At 52.0% G+C, this 14,736-nt stretch overlaps 1 protein-coding gene across 1 annotated transcript in view; it reads right to left on the minus strand.

Annotated features, from left to right (window-relative positions):
- Positions 1-14,736, minus strand: part of TG (thyroglobulin) — a 224,387-nt gene that overhangs the window by 136,721 nt on the left and 72,930 nt on the right. Inside the window, exons 28-34 of the mRNA XM_066264615.1 lie at positions 13,935-14,015; positions 11,944-12,081; positions 10,662-10,838; positions 9,800-9,911; positions 9,144-9,223; positions 8,253-8,396; positions 3,243-3,305 (exon numbers count right to left, since the gene is read on the minus strand). Coding sequence (XP_066120712.1) covers positions 3,243-3,305; positions 8,253-8,396; positions 9,144-9,223; positions 9,800-9,911; positions 10,662-10,838; positions 11,944-12,081; positions 13,935-14,015 — 795 coding nt within the window. The remainder of the gene's footprint in view (positions 1-3,242; positions 3,306-8,252; positions 8,397-9,143; positions 9,224-9,799; positions 9,912-10,661; positions 10,839-11,943; positions 12,082-13,934; positions 14,016-14,736) is intronic.

Below are 14,736 nucleotides of genomic sequence, written 5' to 3' on the forward strand. Positions count from 1 at the left end.
CCAGGGGCGAGGCTCTGCCCACCAGGGGGCGATGCTCTGCCCCTCCGGGGCGTCGCCATGTTGCGACCAGAGCCACTCTAGCGCCTGAGGCAGAGGCCACAGAACCATCCCCAGCGCCCGGGCCATCTTTGCTCCAATGGAGCCTTGGCTGCGGGAGGGGAAGAGAGAGACAGAGAGGAAAGCGCGGCGGAGGGGTGGAGAAGCAAATGGGCGCCTCTCCTTTGTGCCCTGGCCGGGAATCGAACCCGGGTCCTCCGCACGCCAGGCCGACGCTCTACCGCTGAGCCAACCGGCCAGGGCCTCCATCTTCTTTTTTTATTTTTTTGGTAATATCTTAGTAATATGAATGTTTAGCAAAAAACAAACAAACAAACAAAACAAACCAGGGTGGAGGCACATACAATCACTCTCATCTGTTTATGCTCTGGTTGATTTCTGTCGAACAGTATGTATCTGACACTGAGATAGCAAAGCACTCTTTGCCTATAATTTTAAAAATAATATTTTAAGTGATAATACTTAAGTAGTCCAAAGATGTAGTGGAAGTAAAAACACTAGGAACAACTGTTTGAGACTAATTTGGCAACATCAATCTAAACTCTTAAAATATCAAGTTACCAAACACAATAATTTCACTCTGGAGAATGAAATAGCCTGGACGTTGGCAAAGCTTTAGGGACCGAGGTATTTGTTCGCTGTGGTCTTTTCATAATGAGGAAGAATCATAGACAAGCAAATGTCCCAAAAATAGAGAGACAAGTTGTGAATTGCAGTGTCTACCTGGTGGAATAACATGACAACCCTCACTGATAACGCTGGACTGTCTCCACCTGTTTCTTCATCGCCGGAATGGAAGCACCGTCAAAGTGCAAACACAGATGAATGAATAAATGAATGAATGAATGAATGAATGAATACACAAGTATGCATGATTTAGGGAAACATACCAGTGGAGCAAACGTAGGGTTACAGTTGTGAGTACTCACAGTTGTGAGTATGTAGGGTTATAGCTGTGAGTACATGAAACAGAGTTTATTCTTCTGTTATTATATATTAATTATTATATTCTTTTCCAGATGAACAACTGTAAACCTATGTTTGTCCCACCCTGCATAACAATTTGAAAATACACACATAATGCCATATTAAGTGAAAACAAAACAAAACAAAAGTAACACTGTGGAGACATTACAACTCCTGCAGACCTCATGAAAAGCCTAAGGAGACTGCAAACAAAGGAATGTATCAACTGACACCGAGTAACTCCCTAACAGTTTCCTTCTCTATTTCTGCATTGTTTCAATTTCCTATAAGCTATAAATTTTAAATTAGGACCAGTCTCTTGAGGTTTGTGTGAGGAGCAAATGTTTTAGCACAGTGCCCAGGACAACATAAAGTTGGCGTTCCAAGTTGAGGAGTTTAAAAAACAAAGAGCACATTCTTGCTTTGAATTCGGCCCAGCACTTCTCTCTTCCCTCCCTCCACAAACCCCGACAAAACGGAGTAATGAACAGGCAGTCTAAACCCACCGCGGTAACAAAGGAACACAATGGAAAAGAGCAGACAGCAGCTAAGTAAGGGGTTTTGGGCCGACCCTGAGGTGAGGGACAGAAGAGAAAGGTGTTCCCACGGACACAGCAGCTTGAGTAGCTAATACTCCGGGCGCCCCCAAGGGGGTGCAGACATGACCTGCTTCCTCCACGGACCCCCTGGGAAGCCCAGGAAGCAGGAGGTCCCACGAAAGGCAGGGGTGAAACCCGAGGCTGGAAGTGGGGGTGTCCCAGTCATGGTGGTTGGTAATGACAGGAGACCGCTAGTACCCTTTGGGTCCTCCAGCGAACCACAGCTCTGTAGCCATCACAATTAATCACACTTGTTTTCAGGTGTTGAAACGGAAGGAGCAAAATAAGAAAAAGGTGATAAAAAAAAAGAGCCCCAAGCCCTCATTTATCAAGGCAGGAATTCAGTAGTTCTTCCAAACTTGAAAAACCAAGGAACTGTAGGAGTCGGATGTGATCTAGAAACTGAGGCCAGAATGAGAAAAAATAGCTAAGAGTTGAAGGTGGTGGCCTCCCGGTATGCAAATGACAGTGGAGAGGTGAGACAGGGGACAAGGTGATTCAAAACAAAAAAAACCCAAAATTCCCGTGAACTTTTGAGGTCTGTCTGATCATTTCCAATGTTTATATATTATCCTAATAAACCTCAAAATCAATTTTGACCGAAGTCTGGCTGGGATGTATACTAGGTGTTTGGCCTTGAGTGAGCCCCCCGTTCTCTAAGCCCCGCTCCTGCCCCCGTGACATGGCAATGGTGACACCCGCCTCCCAGTGCTTCGGGAACCTAACACCCGGTCACACAGGTAGCGTGCTCAGACCTCAAGCCACAGGCATCGCGCCGTAAGGTGCTCAGACATAGACAGTCTATGCAGAGCGTACAGAACACATGTGTCTCTGCAGGGACCTCCCGAGTCAGCGCTTTTCACTGAGAGGAGTGTGGGTGGAGAACATCTATACTTAGAGCCTCAGCCTGGACTGTAAATGACTGCCCTCCGACAGGAGCTGTATTCTGTCTCTGCAGCCAGGACCGTAATGACAGACGTCTAGAGCCCCTCAGACATCATCATGTCACAGGGCAGGAATGAACGGCCGCTTGGGCTCTCAGAGCCTCTCATTTCCTGACTACAGGAAGGCAGAAAGGGGGCATGTGGCTCCCACGCGGACCCGCCCAGCTCCCCGCCCCCCAGCCTCCCCGCACTTTCTGCTGCCTCGCAATGACCTCTCGGGACCGCAGCCTCCGTCTGGGCCGTGCTCCCAGGCTCAGTGTCCTGCCTCGGATGTCCCTGCCACCCAGGGTGCTGAGGACGCCTGGGAGCCCGAGCTCTTCGCCACTCGGGAAGAGCTGAGTTCTTTTACTTTGGGGCCACAAGCGCCACCACTGTTGACGTCACCCAGGACCACTCAGGTCTAGCCACTCCTGGACATCAAGGGTGAAACGATTCTTAGAGTAGAGATCGGGAGGACAGGGCCCGAGTCCCACTCTGCGTCCAGTTATCCGCACTGTCTGACCGAGTCACTGTCCCATGAGCCAGTTTCCCCATCTGTGGAAGGGGCTGGTCCCTGTCCTGTCTATGCGTGTGAGAGGGTCCGGGGAGCTATCAACCCCAGGACAAGAGGAAGGAATGAGAGGAGAACACGGAGAGGGAGCTGTCATCAGAGACACCGACAAGACACGGAGCTTACCTTGCTCAGAGACGGATGGCAGGATCACCGAAGGGCAAAAACTGGGGGTGTCATTTTCAGTGACTGCAAAGAAGAAAGACAGCCCGTCAGCGCGTCCTCGCCCTCAGCGTCACTGAGTCCTGAAGACGTTAACTGAGGAGCCGTTGGTGACAGCAGGATTGGGCCGGGGAGGCAGAGAGCATGTACGACGCCCAGCACCACACCGAGGTCCATCAGGATGCGCTCAGTGACCACCACAACATCTCAGAGGGGCTCCACACACAAAGAGGCGTCACTCCCGGGCACCATGTGTCCCCTAGGGTGGGGTTTGATACTTGGCATTTCTAATCCACTCGTCCTCTGACGGACACTTGGGCTGTTTCCAGATCTTTGCTATTGTGAACAATGCTGCCATAAACATGGGGGTGCATTTCTTCTTTTCATACAGTGCTATGGTGTTCTTGGGGTATATTCCTAACAGTGGGATAGCTGGGTCAAAAGGCAGTTTGATTTTTAATTTCTTGAGGAATCTCCATACTGTTTTCCACAGTGGCTGCACCAGTCTGCATTCCCACCAGCAGTGTAGGAGGGTTCCCTTTTCTCCACATCCTCGCCAGCACTTATTCTGTGTTGTTTTGTTGATGAGTGCCATTCTGACTGCTGTGAGGTGATATCTCATTGTGGTTTTAATTTGCATTTCTCTAATAATTAGTGATGTTGAGCATTTTTTCATATGCCTATTGGCCATCTGTGTGTCCTCTTTGGAGAAGTGTCTATTCATTTCTTTTGCCCATTTTTGGATTGGATTGTCTTTCTGGTATTAAGTTCTTTTACAAGTTCTTTATAAATTTTGGTTATTAACCCCTTATCAGACGCATTGTCAAATATATTTCCCCCATTGTGTAGTTTGTCTTTTTATTCTATTCTTATTGTCTTTAGCTGTGCAGAAGCTTTTTAGTTTGATAAAGTCCCATTTGTTTATCCTGTCTTTTATTTCACTTGCCTGTTGTAAAGCCAGAAGCCACAGACTGGGCCACTATCAGAGCCGCCCGGCCCATCCAGGTTCGCATTGGATTCGGACAGTCGGTAAAGAAACAGCGGAGCCACAAACTGGTGGGCCATCATCTTTAATCCTAGCTTGCACCCGGCGGGCAAGTAAAAACACACACTGGGCTCCAAACCCACTCACATTCAGTGCTCACAAAGCCACTGAATTATCCGAGTTTCCTAGAATCAAAGGTTTCTAGCTCACCAGCCTTATTCTCCTCAGTTCCCCATCTCCTTCCTTATCCCAGATACAAACACTACACAAACTGGCATCTCACTCAGCACTCCGCCATCTTGGCTGCTTTTCCTGGCCTCCTCCACGTGGCCTCCTTCCGCTGCTGGCTCTACTCTCTCATGCTAATCATCCCAGGAACCAAGAGGGCAAGCTCCCGTTCTACCCCTATTTTATAGTGTAGCTTCACAACCTTTAATCCAATATACAAAATAGGGAAGTCTCTACTACAAAGTCACTTCTCTGAGGCATGATTGGATTGTACCACCCCACATCAAAAAGGGTGGGAAAGGCTTAATCCCAAAACCAAGCCCCAGGCTACAAGAATTCTGCCTGCCTTTAGCCCACCCCAACACACATTAATATCACCTGGGCGACGGCCTCCTCGTGGGCAGCGTAATCTTTAACAAAGTGAGAATACATTTTATCTGCCCAACACCTGTGGAGACAAATCAGCAAATATATTGCTGCGAGAGATATCAGACAGCTTACTGCCTATGTTTTCTTCTAAGATGCTTATGGTTTCACGGCTTACATTTAAGTCTTTTATCCATTTTGAGTTGATACTTGGCATTTCTAATAAGCCTCCGGGGCTTGCTGACCCCCCGGTCCTGGGGCTCACTGTGAGGACCACGGGCTGAGGCTCTGTTACCAGTGTTCTGTGCGCTCTCCCAGACAGCACCCAGAGTTCCTACCAACCGTCCGCCTCGCTCCGCGACACCCAGCTCGGCCCCTGCCCATCTGTTTAAAGGTCTGTCCTTCCTGGAAGACCGTGGCTCTCGGAACAACAACCCAGAGGACCAGTCCGCCTTTGGAGAACAATCCCACCGTCTGTCGAGGGCATAAGGGCATTAAAATGCCCATGCCTTGGACCCAGTGACCAGGCTTTTTGGAAACTTATCTTGCAATTCAAAGTAAGCTTTTTTTGCAATGGAACGTTTAGGCAATCCTGATGAAATGTTGCAAATGAGGTAACTAACACCATGAGAACCGTCAGGCGGGAGCTGCCACGCGGCTTGTTCAGGAGAACCGGTCACCTGGTCCTGCGGCTGCTGTTTGCTGACTCGTCCTCACCCACCCCCACCGCCAGGGTTTCCTAACAGGGTGCTACCCGCCCTCGGGTGGGGCCTTCTTCACTTCACGGCACAGGAAGAGCCGAGCCGTGAGCCTTCTCAGCTTCCCTGGGCCCCTGCAATACTGAAACCTTCAACACCCTCCGTCCCTGGGAGGACCGGCCCCGCCCTGGGGACCCTCCCTGTGTCATCTCACTGTGTCATCTGGAGCCGTCTGCTCAGCTAGTTCTCATTTGTTAAACAAATGACCGCTAACCTTTCCAACTCTGCTTTCAGGGGCATCAGATTGGTCGCTTGCAACCAGCCAGGGTGAGCCAGGGGGCATTGACACCACGGCAAGTGGTCACCGCTAGAAACCAGGGCGTCCCTCCGTCTCCACGGGCTGTAAAATATCTGCCAGTGCGGCACTGCCTGGGGAGGAGGGGTCCCAGCAGGGCTACCTCGGGGATCTTTGGGAAGAAGATGCGATGTTTCTTGCAAGATGCTAGGCTAGCCTAGTGTCTGGAGCTTAGTACGTGCTCTGCCGGGATGGGAATGACGGTGAAGAACGGACAGTACAGACACTCTGCCTACAGGTGGCAGCCCCCGTGCAGGGGGCACTCAGACCTGCTCAGAACGGCTTGTCGCTTCCTCTCCAGGTGGTAGTCCTGGATCTAGAACTGTTCCAGGGTCTGAGTGAATTTGCTTAGCAGAGGAAGAGAGAAACTGTGCGGATTCCATGGTGTTTGCAGAACCACGTTTGACTCTGTAAACAAACCAGGGACCTGGCCCCACTGGCAGGCCTCGCACAGCTGCAGCTGCAGAGAGAACGGGCAGCCCAGTTTCTCCAAAGAGCAGAGGGTACCCAGGCCGCAGGGCCCCGCCCCTTCCAGGAAACCTGGGTCCCAGGGCCAGCTGCCCTTGTCCCCCTGCCCTCCCGCCCGGGACGGTAAAAATACTTCCTCGCTGGGTCCTGCTGCCGGGAAGGGGCTGCAGCAGCCACATTTGCATTCACGATTGCTCATCTGGGCCCTCAGCTCTGGGCTGAGACTCGTGGAACTTCCTGTTCACTGCGGAACGCAGAGTCAGAAAGCACACCCCGCAGGCTCCGGGGCCCCCTCTCCGTGTGTGCGCCCTGCTCCAGCTCCGTGCCTGGCCCCTCCCGGGTTCTGCCTGGCCCACCTTCCGCCTTTGTTCTGTGAGCACAGCTCAGCTACCAAGGTCAGGCTGCCCCTGCCGCCGCCATTGCCCCTGTGAGGCTCTCTGAGGCCCAGGATCTTTCTGAACAAATGAATTGTGTCTTAAGCGTCTTTTCACCCAACTCACCCTTGAGCGATATAAAGAAAGAGATATTGTCCAGCCTTTGGTGGGATGAGGAGATGGAAGGGGATGGGGAGGAGAGGCGTGTTAGTTACACTACCCTCCTTGACAAGATGACAAGACCAAGGGAATCCGGCAGAGGACACGTCTGCTGGCCACCCCCCATCCAGGGACAGCACCCTAGTGACACTCGAGGAACCTCCTTCCCACAGTGCCTATGGCTCACAGGGCTGTCACACAAACTGCCCCACCCTCATAGGTGGACTTACAGCCCATGCCTGGCCAAGCTCTCTCCCTTGAATTTAAAGCTTGTATCATCAAAACCCTTTGGAAGACAATAATGATGACAATGACACACAAGGAGGCTATCCAACCCATTCAATCCTGCTGAAGACACCTGCTCAATCCACTCCTATTCAATCCACTCATTCCTGCTCAACACACCCATGTTGCTGAGGCTTACATTGGTCACCTCCCCTCTGTGTCTATGAATAGACTACCAATAAATTCCTTTCCTGCTTATGTTAAGTAGATTCAGTTTCTGTTGTTTGCACCTGTTGGTCAAATAAGTTTTTAAATATGATATATGTGTTTGCTCACTTATAGTTTGCATTGGGTGTGGGGGACAGGCTGTAAGCAGGCTGGGTGGTTATAGCCTGAGGTTTAGTTGTAAGACTAAGCTTTTCCCCACACCCTTGACTGTTGCATGATGTGGGTGGTGCACTCTCATGAGGAATCCCATTATGCCTCAGATAAGTGACTTTGTATCAGAGACTTCCCTGTTTGTATATTGGATTAAAGGTTTTGATTTCTACACTATAAAATAGGGAAGACCAGGAGCTTGCTCTCTTTTGGTTCCGGTTCCTGAGATTAGCATTAGAGGAGAGAGTAGAAAAAGGAGAGCAGAGAAAGGCCATGTGGAGGAGGCCAGGAGAAGCAGCCAAGATGGTGGAGTGCTGAAGGAGAAGCCAGTTTGTGCAGAGAGAAGGAAGGAGATGGGGAACAGAGGTGAATAAGGCTGGTAAGCTAGAAACCTTTGATTCTATGAAACTCGGATAAGTCAGTAGCTTTGTGAGCACTGAATAAGTGGGTTTTGGAGCCCAGTGTGTATTTTTACTTGCCCGCCAGGTGCAAGCTAGGATTAAAGCTAATGGCTCACCAGTTCTTGGCTCCGTTGTTTCATTACCATCTGTCCGAATCCAATGCGAACCTGCATGGGCCAGGCGGCTGTGATGGTGGCCGTGGCTACTGGCTTCGCAGCACCCAATGAGTCCTGACTAATCTCCTTCCAGGCCCCAAGACATCCATTCCTAACATCTAGTCGGAACCCAAACAACTCAAGATGCCCACGTAGCTAGCTGTTCAGGGCACGGGACTTACCGGGCTTCTGGTACCATCCGAAGGGATAGGTGCGGACCTCGGTGTCAGCAGAGCCACAGTCCAGGATGCGCCAGGTCACCCCACTTTCCTCACGGCAGGTCTGACGTCCCAAACTGTTCAGAATGAGACACGTCACCTCTCCTCCTGGAGCAAAAACAACAGCCAGGACCAGGAAGGTGATCAGGACAGAAGATTCTAAATCGAAAGAGGGAAACCCTGCCAACTCATTCTTTAGCATGTCTGGGGTTCACAGCAGTGTTCTGGGTATGATCTTAGCCACCGGTGAAGACCCGGCCCCTCCGCCGTCTACGAGCACAGGAAGCTAACACGTACGGAGCACACATCACGTGCCCGGCCCCGTGCGAGGCTGTCTGCATCATGTCCGGTCACCTGGCCCTCACACAGCCCTACGTACGGGCAGGTCGCAGCTGTAACCCTATTTGTGGACGAGGAAACCGAGGCTCGGAGATGACGGGACTTCTCCAGGATCACGCCACCAGCAAGCGGCTGCTTCCAGTTTTAACCACAGAGCATAGGAACAGACCCCAAGGTCACCCCGCAAAGCTGCCCGACCCCAGTCTCGAAAGAGGAGAAGGAGGCTATGTGAAGTGTGGATGCACGCTGCTCCGGCCAGGGGGACGTGCTGCGGATAGTGGACCGGGTCCGAGACCAGGTGCCGCGCCGCAGCGGCCGCATTTATGAGACACCGCCCCCCTCCAAGCTCCACCCTCCCATCTGTGAACAAGGGTCCCTGCTTCCCCCCCACCACGAGGAATGCTGGGGGTTAGAGGAGACCGTGGACGTGAACGTGTTTTCTAGGCGGCACGGTACTGTCCACAGTTGGGGGGGGGTATCACTGCCACAGTTTGGGGGGGGGGGTATCACTGCTACCTTTTAGCTGAGAGACATTGAGGAAGCCGAAACCAGCGCAGCACGGGTCCGCGTCGCACAGGCGCTCACACTGGAAGAACCTGGCGCAGGGAGAGAAAGAGCAGGCCGGAAGGATTCCGTGGGTGGCCCAGGACCTCCGGGGGAGGGGGGACGGACTGACGGCCGGCAGTCTTCCTTCTGAGGCCCTGCTTTCTTTATGACGACCTAGATTGGGGGCGCTCTGGTCTTTAGGCACGAGAGGATGCCCAGCTCTGAGGGCTCCTTTCTGAAAACACTCTACTCTTTTCTTGGGAATATTGTCTTGCCAGCCTTCATTCCCTCGTTCATCTATTGAACATAAATTCTGTATCTATTACATGCCAGGCTCTGAGCCAAGCTAAGCCAGCATCCTGAATATATTCCTGTAACCCTTTCAGACCGGGGGAAAGTCCTAGCTTTGGTTTCTAGGAAAGGTAAAAAATGGTAGAGAAGGCATCTCCAGAACTGAGGAGGGGGCCCCACTGGCTCACAGTTGGGATGACCCAATCAGGTGCCTGTGCCTTGTTTTTATTATGTGTGTGACTCTGGCTGATAGCGTGCCACCCTCCCTGTGCATGCAGAAGGCCTTCTGAGTAAGAACCGAGGGCAGGGTGCGGCTGGGCTCGGACGGAGCTTACCCGTTGGAAATGGGCTGGTCAGACATGGGCACTTTGCTCCTGACGGCGACCCCTGTCAGCTTCTGGAACGGCAGGCGGGTGTAGAAGTTCTGCACTTTATCTTTCAGGACCACTGCGCGGGGGGCGGGGAGAAAGGATATTATTCAGGGAGAGACTTGTATCCATAAAAAGATGAGGATGGAGGTGTGCATGCCAGGCGGAGAGCTCCCAGCGATAGTGTGTTAAACGCATGGATTGCTCTCGGCAGGCACCCGTCCCGACCTCACTAAAGTAACCCAAAGGCAAGCCTGCACAGAGATCCAGAGACCTGGACAGGGGACACAGCAACACAATTCTGGATGCCAGAAAGCACACAGAAGAGCATAAAATTAAGTTAATAGGCCCGAAAACTTGGAGGTCTCTTCTGTGGGAGGAACCAAGAAGCAACTCCATACTCCTTCTGGAACCCCAGGTGTGAGTATGGCAGGAAGGGAGAGAGATGAGAAGCACTGACTCGCAGTTGCATTGCTTTTAGCTGGTCATCGATTGCTTCTCATGCGTGCCTTGATGGGGCCGGGGGTGGGGGCTCCAGCCGAGCCAGTGACCCCCTTGCTCAAGCCAGCGATCCTTGGGCTCAAGCCAGCGACCTTGGAATCATGTTGATGATCCGACGCTCAAGCCGGTGACCCCACTCTCAAGCGGGTGAGCCCGTGCTCAAGCAGGCGACCTCGGAGTTTTGAACCTGGGACCTCCGCGTCCCAGGTCAACACTCTATTCACTGCACCACTGCCTGGTTGGGCAAGTTTATTCTGTATAAAAGGAGTTGATCTGGATGGTTCTGCCTCCTGGAAATGCAGTCTGTGCGGACCCACCAAGCGCTCACCTTTCTTCCGGAACAGGGCACTTGGTCTGTGGGGCAGGATCAGTCTGCAGCCCGCGGGACTCGACTCCAGGACATCGTCACACACCTGGCCCTCCGGGTAGAGGGTGCAGGTGAAGTACAAGGGGGCACTGTCTCTCACTTCTGCCAGCTGGCAGAAAGAGGGCTCCTGGACACAGCCTACAGGCAAGAGAGCAGCAGGGCTCAATGCTGGGAGGCCTGCAGGGGACGGCTACCTCTGCAGGGTCTTCTGAGAAGACACGCCCCCCCCCAGGGACTCTTCTAGGCAGGACAGTCGAGGCTATCCAGTCTGGAAGAGCCAAGAAAAACACTGGGGTTCTGAGAGCTGGGAGAGTGTCATGCATAAAACAGGGGGGACCATGTGCTCGCTCTGAATAAAGGCAGACTCTAACAGGTGGGGGTGAGCGATACAGGGGAGAGTGTAAGATCCCATTGGCTCTCCCCAGGACCATCTCAGAGACAGTCGGATCGTTAGCCCAGGGGCCACAGCACTGTAAACACATTGTGGTCTTTGTGAATGATCTCTTCGGTTCCCGCCCCATGTTAGACCTCGCCAGTAGTGTATGTGAGCTCTCGGACAAGGGTAGTGGTTTTGTTTTTGGTTTATTTGTTTTTCCCTCAGCCCCAAGGTCAAACACAAGGCCTAGAACATAGGTTATGCCTGTTGGGTAAAGGATAGATAAAAGGATGAATGGGTGGATGGATAGACAGACGGATGAATGGATGCATGGATGGATGAAAGAATGAATAGATGAATAAGATGGATGGATGGATGGGTGGATGGATGTGGATGGAATGGAAGGATGGATGGATGGATGTGGATGGATGGATGAATAAGATGGATGGATGAATGGATGGATGGATAAATGTGGATGGATGGATGGATGTGGATGCATGGATGCATGCATGGATGCATGAATGCATGGATGGATGTGGATGGATGGATGGATGGATGGGTGGATGGATGGACGAATGTGGATGGATGGATGAGTGGATGGATGGATGGATGGATGGGTGGATGGATGGATGTATGGATGGATGGATGATAGTTTCTGGAAGCAGAGTAGAAATTAACTACTCTATTAGCATCTCAAAGATAGGAGCTACGTCCTTTCTTCGTATCACCCATGGCACTAACACTGAAGTGATCTGGGAGTGATGCCATTGGGTTTGAGCTCATCTATTCTCAAGAGCTGTTAAACCAGGCCTGTGTCACCTGACCCTAGGGTCAGGAAGAAGAAGGATAAAGTCTGAGGATACTTACGAGATAGGCACCACAGATTTGCCTGCTGAGGTGAAAACAGGTGTTTGAAAAGCCAGTGTTGCTGGCTGGGCAGGGACCTGTTCACATTGACAACAACCTGGCTGAGGTCCACAGCGGAGAATAGCTCTGTTGTCAGATCTGGAGAAGAAGGAAGGAGTCGACTTCTTTTGTCTTCATCTCCAGAATCAATCAATCAATTTCTCTCTGTCTCTCTGACTCCCTGTCTCTCTCTCTCTCTCTCAATCTCTGTCTCTCTCTCTGTCTCTCTGTCTCTCTCTCTCTCTCTCTCTCTCTCTCTCTCACACACACACACACACACACACTTTCAGGGCACGTGAAACCAGAGCAGGTCTGCAGTCAACAAGACTGGGCATCTGGTCAGGCAAGGAAGATTCCAAAGGTCCCAGAAAGTCCTAAGATTATGTAGTTACAAAAATCCAAGAATCTTGGTTTGGGAGAAACCTTGGGAGATGTCTAGGTCAACTTTTCACCCAAGGCAGGACTTTTCCCTGCTATTTCTGGCCACTGCCCCTGCAGCTCTGTGTGGCACAGCTGGGGCGACCACAGCAGCCCACGCCCTCACTAGAAGCTGTGGAATCCAATCGAGCTCCCTGTAACTTTGAACCACTCACGTTCCTTCTGTCTGCTGAAGCCACATGGAAGCCCCATCTCCCTCCCAAACCAATCCCTTCATCTGTGAAGAGAGCAGTCACTTCTGCTCAGCTCCAAACCTGAAAATTGCAACTAGTCCAACCCTTGTCTTTCTTTGTGTCTTCAGACACACTGATCCCTGGCCTAAGGCTCTCCTGGGCACCCCGCTTCCTGAGGACGAAAGCTCAAGCTTTCTTCTTGGTCCAGACTCCACACTGGACTGTCCCCTGGTGCCTGAACTTGCGCTCTGGAAGCAAGCAGACTCCGGTAAACCCAGCTCTTTACCACACTGCTGGCTGCCCCAGGGCCACCGCTGAGCCCACCTGCACACACACCCTTCCTCCTCACCTGCTGGGCCCTGCTGTGCTGCGGGGACCAACGCTGTCCCCTCTGCTCTGAGGTTCTGTGACTCCACGAATGGGCCCTCCAGTGCCGAGAAACCCAACATCCCGGATCTGGGGGTGGGGGATATTTCTGCACCTCACGAGGGTTCTGACTTTCCAGAGGGGCTTACACTGGGGGCATGAAGCAGGTCGTGGAGACGAGCTGGGGCACATTCACAATGCCCCTTAGCTATGGCTCCGGAGAAGGGGCGTTGTATCCCATGTACAACCACTCGGCCTTGGGGCTCCCTTACCAGCAACAATCCCCAAAGGGGGGCAACAGATTTACTGGGGTCTGCTGAGGCCACAAGCACAAGCTGGCAGGCCCCAGGGCCCACACTGCCATCCTCCCCTCTGGGCCGCCCAGCCCTGGGGGTTCCCATATCTCCCTTTACTGGATAATGGCCAGTTTGCGCACCCTTCTCCCGGCTGAACCGGGCCTGGCACAAGGAAGGCTATTCCTAAGCAAGAGCAACTGCAGGCACTGGGGAGAGGGAGGTCTCAGACATCACCTGCATCCGGCCCCATAGATGTGTGTGTCTACACTTCCCGCTGCAACCTGACTCTCTCTCAAGAGGCTTTCCAGGACATCTCCTTATCTAACAAAGCCACAATGTGTACGTTTCACTTACACCCTTCAGGGTTTATGTAAGAGAAGCCACTGGCCACCGTCAGATGAACCTTGCCCTTTTAATAAAATGCTGCTGGTTTTGTGATTATGGTTGTTTTGTTTTGTTTCCCAGTAGCAGTGATAACTTTGCAATGGTTTCACCTTACTTCCTGTGCCAGCCGCACCTCGGGGTTGCTGACCACGCTCACGGAGCGGATAAGGGGGTCAGAAACTTAGGGGGAGTCCGCGCTGCAGGACAGAGCGATGTGAATGGTGACCCTTCGCGTCCCCGTCTTGTCCGCACAGCCAGATGCCCGTGTTTATAAAACAGGGTTCGGGGTGCGTACCTGTTTCTGTCGCAGATGCTGTACTTGGTCCCCTGCCTCTTCTACATCCCGTAGACTCAGCCCGAGACCCCATGTCCGAATCTAGCAGAAGAAAAAGGATTGTTGTTCTAACGTTGGGGAGGACAAGGGAGGTCAGCAAATGGTCATGGCAACATGAGACATCTTCCTGGTTTGTACCCAGGAGCCCGGGACAAGATCTGGAACGAGTCCAGGGACACAGGCCTGCACCTTGTGGCCTGTTAGGGAATGTCAGCCAACCTCTCGGTCACAGAACTATTATTGTCCTTGGTATTAAGATTAGTAACATTTGGAAAGCCCTTAAAAGTTAACAAAATGTGTTCTTTACAACACCCTGCGAAGATAAGGAGAAGGATTTCCACTTTACTCTTAAAACAAACCCTGAGTCTCAGAGAGGTCAGATAACTTCTCCCAGACCAGCAGGTGATAAGCAGATCGGTCGGAAGTCAAGAAAATTAAGTAAGGCGTCCACGGGAGTACCGGGTCTGCCACGAAAGCAGCGTGAGCCAGTGGGGAGCGCGGGGCGCTGGGCAGGTTTGGGGTGCCTCTGTTTAGTGCGGGAAATACCTTGGGGAGAGGCAAGTCCTTCACGCTTCACCAGCTAGCACCTTATTCACCAGAACCTTCTGATGACTGGGAACACTGGGCGGGGGACCACTGTCTGGGTCCTGCCCCCCAGACCTCCTGTGGCCACTTCACGTAACCACTCTAAGTCTCATATCTCTTGTCTAAAAAAATTAAAAGTGAACAAAAAATGCCCCCTCTGTATACTGACCTGACAGGT

This window comes from Saccopteryx bilineata, chromosome 3, assembly GCF_036850765.1.
Source record: "Saccopteryx bilineata isolate mSacBil1 chromosome 3, mSacBil1_pri_phased_curated, whole genome shotgun sequence".
Classification (NCBI taxonomy): Eukaryota; Metazoa; Chordata; class Mammalia; order Chiroptera; family Emballonuridae; genus Saccopteryx; species Saccopteryx bilineata.